The sequence below is a fragment of the Cydia pomonella genome, chromosome 5 (genome assembly GCF_033807575.1).
Source record: "Cydia pomonella isolate Wapato2018A chromosome 5, ilCydPomo1, whole genome shotgun sequence".
Taxonomy (NCBI): Eukaryota; Metazoa; Arthropoda; class Insecta; order Lepidoptera; family Tortricidae; genus Cydia; species Cydia pomonella.
The window spans coordinates 25,864,672-25,872,946 of record NC_084707.1 but is presented as its reverse complement, the minus strand read 5'-3'; the positions used below and the strand labels follow the sequence as shown (position 1 = coordinate 25,872,946).

At 37.5% G+C, this 8,275-nt stretch overlaps 2 protein-coding genes across 4 annotated transcripts in view; one reads left to right on the top strand and one right to left on the bottom strand.

Annotated features, from left to right (window-relative positions):
- Window positions 1-1,413: 1,413 nt before the first annotated feature.
- On the bottom strand, window positions 1,414-5,376 carry LOC133518179 (dTTP/UTP pyrophosphatase). Of its 2 annotated transcripts, none has more exons than XM_061851810.1 (4): window positions 5,135-5,376; window positions 4,814-4,992; window positions 4,115-4,261; window positions 1,414-2,738 (listed from the first exon to the last, which is right to left on the bottom strand). In XM_061851810.1, the coding sequence occupies exons 1-4, from the start codon at window positions 5,222-5,224 to the stop codon at window positions 2,600-2,602; spliced, it is 555 nt and encodes a 184-aa protein (XP_061707794.1). In that variant the 5' UTR covers window positions 5,225-5,376; the 3' UTR covers window positions 1,414-2,599. The 2 variants fall into 2 exon arrangements, with proteins under 2 accessions (XP_061707794.1, XP_061707793.1); XM_061851809.1 differs by having other exon boundaries at window positions 4,814-5,055; window positions 5,135-5,372.
- A 248-nt stretch (window positions 5,377-5,624) lies between these two features.
- The window catches only part of LOC133518166 (sentrin-specific protease 2-like), a 14,670-nt gene continuing 12,019 nt past the window's right edge, over window positions 5,625-8,275 (top strand). The window contains exons 1-4 of one of the 2 annotated variants that reach the window (XM_061851767.1): window positions 5,625-5,810; window positions 6,003-6,097; window positions 6,172-6,413; window positions 7,165-8,237. In XM_061851767.1, the coding sequence (XP_061707751.1) occupies window positions 5,722-5,810; window positions 6,003-6,097; window positions 6,172-6,413; window positions 7,165-8,237 (1,499 nt within the window). In that variant the 5' untranslated portion in view covers window positions 5,625-5,721. Of the gene's footprint in view, window positions 5,811-5,832; window positions 5,936-6,002; window positions 6,098-6,171; window positions 6,414-7,164; window positions 8,238-8,275 lie in introns of those variants that run through there. The other variant, XM_061851768.1, reaches the window with a different exon arrangement.

The following is an 8,275-nucleotide window of genomic DNA, read 5'->3' as shown; positions in this document are numbered from 1 at the left end:
TCAATACACCAGTTATTTTTGTAAGTCGCTGAACAAACGTTGGTCAGTTTGAAGAGTAGGTACAGCTTACAGTTAAATTTTTTGCTCCTGTTATAGGCCCGACCCGGTATACACTTATACCTAAATAGTTTAGTAGCTAGGCTAAACTAGCAACCCTAGCCCAGATACATTGTACGAGCTTGAGAATGTTCGCAATGAGGATGCGGCTAACTGCGACTACTCAGGTACGAGTCGCTCCACGTGACTATTTTGTGACTATCATACAGCGTCTGTCATACGCAGACAAAGGAATAGGTACTACGTTAACTACGTACACAAAATATTGTAGTACTGACTACGCTAACTTTGCAGTAAGAATGCATAGGTACATATACGCGGTATTAAGCTGAGTCGGCATTCTATTTAAGCGTCCTATGTTTCTTATATGTGACGTTCTAAATTAAAATGATTACCAGAGCTCAACGAGGGGAGGGAGGGTTGTTAGGGTCGGCACCGCGCATGTAACTACTCTGGAGTTACTGGCGTCCATAGGCTAGGGAGACTGCTTACCATCAGGCGGGCCGTAGCTTTTTTGGCACCGACGTAGTATAAAAAAAAATGCGTCCTTATAGCAAGCGACAATGTAGTATAGGTAAAAAACTTAAGTAAGTCACCTGTTGTATGACGTGTTCGAATAGACATTTGTTTTGTTTGTGTGTGTCTTTTAAACATGTATTGTCTATTCGAACACGCCACAACTACATACAACAGGTGACTTACTTAAGTTTTTACCTATATTTTCCTTGAGAACGTCTCATATACTGCGGCTCCATAGATCGATTTAGTATGGAGGTATGGTCCCATTTGGCCGAAAGCACAAAACTTGGCATACATTTTTACAAATTACCTTTTCCCCCCTCTTATAAATTTTCATGAAAACTGTGGAAGCTACAATAAAAATGTCTAGGAGAAGTATATGACGACCGGTGTGGCCTCGTGGGTAGTGACCCCGCTTATGAAGCCAATGGTCCCGGGTTCAAATCCTGGTAAGGACATTTATTCGTGTGATGAGCATGGATATTTGTTCCTGAGTCATGGGTGTTTTCTATGTATTTCAGTATTTATAAATATTTATATATTATATATATCGTTGTCTAAGTACCCTCAACACAAGCCTTATTGAGCTTACTGTAAGACTTAGTCAATTTGTGTAATAATGTCCTATAATATTTATTTATTTATTATTATTATTTATTATTGTCGATAAAATTCTCTACAATATTGTCTTTGGAAGTATATTGATAATACTTATAGTTTTCAAATTATGCTTAATTATCTGTATGTCTTTTCTTTACCTAGGTAGGGGAAGTACGGACAAAATGACAGGGCCTTTTGTTTTATAATCATATCTACAGGAATATAAAACAACAGGAGTCATACTAATTATGTTTATTTATGATTTACACTTATAATATAAAAACAAATAATGTACACTGTGTACAATGTACATGTACATGTACAATGTACATGAATTGTACAACAACAACAAAAATTCTTATGTTATCAACTTATCACAGTAGCACTACTACACTTTGGAATACACAATACAAAATATATTAATAAAAGGAACTATTGACTGTTAACCAGCGTTATTGATCATAGTAGAGATGTGACGTCTAATAATAATTCCAATGAAGCGATTCACATAATAGTGATCGAACTTCACTTCAAGAAGTTCGTTTGATCATCTAGTATCCCCGAATTGTACAGCTGAACTAGATGGTGCTAAACGGCGCCATGTTTTGTGGTAATTATCAAACGTCAACTAGAGTTAGACCAAGCTAGGTTAGCAGCGATTTTGATATCCCAGAATGTGCAAGTGTTATTTAAACGTCATAATTTTATAGAAGTTGACGTTTAAAATAACACTTGCACAGCATGGGCTATCAAAATTGCTGCCAACCTAGCTTGGTGTAACTCAACTAAACTATGAACGTTTGACAACCAGGGGCCCGTTTCTGGAACGGTGTTAGTCTAATATTATTAGTCCACCAACTGTCAAGTCGCATGGGTTACCATGGCAACAGACTAATGATATTAGACTAATACCATTCGATACATGGGCCCCAGAACTCCTAAAATATTCTATTGACATTTAAAATGTTGGTTGTGCCACGTCTCTACGTGAGGTGAGATTTTAGTGCGCTCATATAAATGTTAAATTTGAAAAACGCACGGATTTTTTATCTTAGCCCAATTCGACCTGTGGTCCGTTTCGCATCGGCCTACCCTACTGCATATTGCATGTACAGTCTAAGAAAAATGCGGACTCGATAATATCTCTTGTACAGTCAGCATCAAAAGTAGCGGATGAAACAACGCGCCAAAAGTATCTGATATTCCGGATAACTTTTCCAAATATAGATAAATTTCCAAATATCGCGCTCAAAAGTATATCTTTTACACTCTTTGTTATTCTATATTAAATACATCACTTTTTGTTAAGCTGTTACAGAATGGTAGATACTTGTGATACTGTACAACCAATAACATTTGCAAAATTAAACCTTATTTGAAATACATAAGGTCCATTAATCAGTTAAGAGAATATAGCTATAAGCTATAAGCCTTTATGCATGTCATAGAGCACAGCGCAGAGCCTGTAAAGAGGCAAGCCCACTACAGTGAAGTAATCTCCTTCGACGCGCTCCACGAATGTGCCGCCCACGCCCTGGATGCCGTAGCCGCCTGCCTTGTCCCTAGTAAGATAAGATAGGATAAGATAAAGATAGTTTATTTCCAAGTAGGCATACTACAATGCGCTTATGAACGTCAAATAAAGCTACGCCGGCTCTAACCCTTCACATCTGACCCGAGAAGATTTAAATCCCTCCTAAATTGTGGGACGGTATCCCAATATGGGACTGACAAGATGAGTATCTTGCGGGACACATCTTTTCAAAACATTACATCTTATATTATTAAAAAGTACAATTTAAATTAATATAAAATTAAAAATAATAATAGCATAAAGTAGATACTTTCTTATAGAAATTTCATGCACTAGACTGATAAGGTAAAGATAATATTTGATTAGATAATACATTAAAAAACAAAGGATAAGATGGAGTGTTAAACGTAGTAGAATTAACCCCTGCCATGGAATCCCAGGAGTTTAAATTTGCCAGGTAAAAAACGAACCTGAGTGTTTCATTTTAGAATCGAATTTTGTTTGTTATTTCGAATATATCATATATATTGGAAAAGTTTTGATTTCGATATCAAGAGGTAGAGGAAGGCATTCACTGTCAACGTTTTCGTAGCGCTACACGCGTAGCCGATTCTAGCGTTTTCCCGCTTTGTAGAGGAAAGCGACTACGAACAGAGTGCCCGCTGAGCGGGCACTCAATGTGTTAAGGTATGGGAGAACAAAATATATGCAAGAAATGAACTAACTTGACAAGGAAATTGACTTTTAGGCTAGTTTGGCGGGGAAGGTTTACCACAAAAATCGGAAATTGAATGGGAACCAGCTATATTAAAGAAAGAAATAGCAGAAAATAAAATGGAAATAGCAGTATTGAAAGAGTAAAAAGTATTTGGATCGTGTTATATTAAGAACAAAGATTCTACAAATGTGTATTTAAATATTTACTACTTTTGGTTGCATTTTTTGGAAGGTATAGGTTACATTTTGGGATCATCCATTAATTACGTCACACGTTTAGGGGGTGGGAGGGGGTCAGGAAAATTGACAGGTTATAACAAGGGGGAGGGGTGAGTCCCAAACTTCGTGAAGTCACTTCAACTATATTGGTAACCAAACTTTTTTTTTTATTAGCTGGACAGTTCAATAATTTTTGATTGTTTTTACAAAAATAATTGTTTTCATTGATGTGAGTTTTATTCCTAATAGGTTTCGTTTTTTAAAATGTCTAATATTACTATAACCTAAAATATTTTTTATTAAAATAACAATACTCAATGATGGAATTCGAAAACACACCAGGGAGGAGGGGTTTGCTAAAAGTGACCAGTGTGACAAGCAGGGGAAGGGGTAAAAAAATCTTAAATTCGTGTGACGTAATTTATGGATGAATGTATAGATTAGTATCTCTATAATTTTGTAACTTACATAGGTTCACCAGTAGCAATGTACCCGTTAATCTGGTCTTCATTCAGTTTGCCAAATATGACATCAGTCTTCTCTGTGAACTTGACTGTCCCGTACTTGGCCTTCACCACAACCCCGGTGTATACTGTGTGGCCCCGCCCTGACAATCTGCATTTAAAAATGAAATAACTTAATTACTTGTACCATTAGAATCATGTATGATACAACCCATGTTAATTAATTAGTAATTTAACATGTTCAGTCGAGCAATGTCTATGTTGCATATATATGATTAGCAACAAGTTCATTGAAGTTGCTGGTCTGAACATGAAAAGAGAGAGCATAAGTATTTTAATATCAATTCTATGGATTTGACTCAGTGTTTGAGTAGGAATGAATGTCACATTAAATTAGTCTGCCATTAAGCTTATTCAGGTTTAGCTAATCAAAATTAATATAAAAAATTACAAGTATTGTATTGCATATAACTGACATAAGATTAAACCAATGTTGTAACTAACATCTATCAGCAGTGGCAGCATGGTTCCATTTTTATCGTTTGTCACTTTGCCCGTCACTTTCACACTTACATACTTGTGAGAATGTGACAGGCATGGTGACAAACGATAAGGGGCCGACCATCTTAGCCCTGCAGGGATGTTGTGACCATTGATAATGAAGTGACAATGATGTGAAGTGATAACCAACAAACCTAACAACCTTGACAACATCTGAAAGGCGTCTGCTTCAGATGTAGGCTTCCCAAACATCTCTCCACCCAGAGTCACCATAGTATCTGCTCCTATGACTATGTCCGGGGCCTTGCCCTGCCCGATCAGACGATTCTCAACTTCTAGAACCTTCTGCAGCGCTGTCTCTTCCACAAACTCTGAGAAACTCTTAAAACTTTTAGGATCAAGGTTCTCTTCAAATAGAGATGGACACAATCCTACATTTAACCCCTAAAACAAGATTTACATGTTAAAATGACCATGGTAGGTATGTAAATCTAAATAAAATCCATGAAAAAGATATACGTACTATATTTTCTATCAACTCTTTCCTCCTAGGCGAGCCAGAAGCTAGAATAATATTTTTCTGCTTCAAAACATGCATAACTGGTTGCAGCATTTTGATAACCTTGGAGCTTTAATTCGCAGTAACAGAAGGATCAATAATTAGAATGTGAGAACGCCTTTTTAAATTTCTAAAGCATTCTAATACTTCAGTCAGAAAAATAGAAATCTCTCAATATTTTCTTATTTTTCAGTTCAATATTTTTATAGCCCGCTCTCAACTCCAAAATCCCATAAATCCACATGAGGTTGACTTGACACTGACAGTTTAAGGGAGTTATTTTAAACTTCAAGCGCGTTTCGAGCTTTGTTGTTTGTAAAACTCCTTTGGGTAAATACTGTTCAAGCCACTGTTATAGCCGCGGTTCCCACCAATACAAAACCGGTTTTTTTTGTCGGAAATTATCGGTTTTTAACGAAATGTAATTAGCGTCAACGAAACGAATCGGTGGATATCGGTGTCGCTGTGCTTTTCTTTTTGTCGAACGTCGTTTTCGCATTTTAAACAGAAATACAACCTACAAATGGTGATGGAAACATAATTTTAATAAGATGAAGTCCATTGTGGCTTATGTGCGCAATCTTCTAGGTTGGTGTGATGAAGATGACCCAGCCAATAGAACAAGCTTCAAACGAGACAGGTATGACACTTGTTTACAACGTTTTAGTTATGGCGGCAAAGACCGTGAAAACTCATTCTTATTAGCTGAAATACATAAGAAAATATGTACAAAATACCCTTAAAAGTAGCCTCGAGGTTTTGGAAGTATGTTAGCTTAATATGGACGTGAATTGCGCTCTAGAAACGGTGTTAACGCTAACTTCTCTTCCAGGGCGGATGACGATGTTTTGTGCGACGAGGCACCGGCACTTAAGCGACTCAAGCAGCTGAGAAGCACCAATTTCCCCGACATTATGTCTTCTAATGGTGAGGTTAAGTTCTGAATACTGTATTCACGTCTGACGACTAGTCTCATAATCATAATCATTTTGTTGTTTTAGATGCCTGGGAAAAGAAGGAAAAGAATGTTCGGTATGTTCCCATACAAGTAGAGAGTGGGCACCCTAGCACATCAACCCCATTGGAGGTAAACCGTTCAGGTGGCCGAGTCCGGACTGTGCCGCTGAAGTTAGTGGATGGGACAAGACATGAGGCCACTCCACTGCGGAAGCCTAGAATGCACACCCCAGTGCGACCAGTGATGCATGCTGTGGTTGATGATGATGATGATGATGAGGAAGAGGTCAGAGGAGTATTTTTATTAAAACTGTAACAAATTGTATGACTAAACCCATAATTTGTAAAGGCCAATTTGCCAACTTGTAATACAAACCAAGTCTGATTTGTATTACATTTCAAATCTTTTTACAGACAGAGATTTGTATACCAATTATTAATCATTATGAAACTGTGCATATGTATAAGGATTTTTATGCCTAGTTTTCATTAAGTTGGTCCACATAGCGAGCAGCCTCATGAGGAAATTCCTCGCGTGGCATATGCCCGGCCTCACGCGACCGCATACTCATGCTGTTTTGCCTCAGCATGTTTTTCTCACCCGAGCCAATTTGCTTGGCAAGATGGCATCACTAGGCCTGTCTACACTGGTCGTTTTGTACATGAGGAAATTGCCTCGAAAAATATGCTCGCTCTGTGTGGACCCGCCTATTAATGACATCTTGTCTGGCCTAATGGGTAGTTTTTTTATGTTAACTATGCCATTTAGTTTCCTTAAACATACTCATACTCAGAATTCCAGAACGGAATTCAATAAAAACACAAGTACAAGAGCCTTAAATTCAAAGCTTATGTATATAGTTTTATGCTTTACATAGAGTTCACACATATTTTTATTGTACTTACCAACACTGTTACCTATGTTTACAAATAAATCATTTGAATTTAATTAAATTGAATATGCTTTTTAATTCTAAACACAAGTTGACATTAAAGTAATAGATAATACTGTACATTCACAAATATTGTTATTTTAGGTTACATGGGTTGAGAGCACGCCAGGAAAATCTAAAAAATCTTCAGAAGTGTACATAGATCTGGAAGATGATGACCATGACCCCGAGGAAACTGAGAATGACGTCATATTCGTCAAAAAAGTCTCCGAGCCCCAAGGAAAACCCTTCAAATTCTTTGTTACTAAAAACGATAGAAAAGAACCTACAAAAGATGTACCATACTACAGGATAAGTAGAAAGTTGAATGACACACACTCCTTGTCACCTAGAAGTTACACTAAGTTTAAAGCCCCAGCCGGCATCATGAAAACTTATAAGAAAACAGCCATTCCTAAGTGGATGCAACCACAGAAACCCTCCGCTTTCCCACGGAGTAGACTGCTAGACGCCAACGGATCAAACATTAGATCAACATTATCAGAAGTATTCAATTTAGATGAGAAGAGAAATTACCAAGAGTTGATTAGAAGAGTAGCAGGAACTGCAAGACCAGTTTCGTTCTCCAAGCCAATAGATATAGTAAATATAGCTGATGATTCTGCGTCATTCCGGAACACCCAAAGAGTGCAGAGGAAGTCTTTAAATGAAATAAGATTAGTTGAAAAAAGTCTCATAGCGGATAGAGAAGGCGAAGCATCTAAAGAATATGATCCTATTACAGTTGCATCAATCAACTCTTCAGATTCTGAGGTGGAGGTAGTACCTTCAGAGTCATCCACTTCATCTTCAATTAGAATCCACCCCATTAACACATTAAAAGACTCGTACAGAGATAAAGACGTGACCTCGACAGATTGGCTCGCGAAAATAGATTCTAAGTATAGGAAGAAAAGGCAGGAAACTCAGGAGAAGCTAAAAGATGCGCGGCGCGAATCTGACATTATTTCTAAGGTTAACTATGAACAGAAGTTAGCACATTTAGAGCATAAGTTGAAATATGAGTTGAGCATACCGGAGAGCCTCATTGAGGAGCCTCAGCCAACTGTAGAGTTTCCAGAGCTGACTCCGGAGCAAGAGAAACTGATTAATAGGGCAATAGGTCCTGGACCATCGGGACAATTGCTTATAGAGAAATTCAATTTAAGAATACACAGGTATAGTATTCCTACAAGTTTATTTTTTCAACAGTATA

Excerpts from the sequence above, each read along its gene's own strand:
- LOC133518179 (XM_061851809.1), bottom strand. The coding sequence starts at position 5,224 with ATGCTGCAACCAGTTATGCATGTTTTGAAGCAGAAAAATATTATTCTA. Across the intron at positions 4,262-4,813 it reads GCCTTTCAGATGTTGTCAAG|ATTGTCAGGGCGGGGCCACA; the intron begins GTTGTTAGGTTT and ends TTTTAAATGCAG. Across the intron at positions 2,739-4,114 it reads ATTGCTACTGGTGAACCTAT|GGACAAGGCAGGCGGCTACG; the intron begins GTAAGTTACAAA and ends TTATCTTACTAG.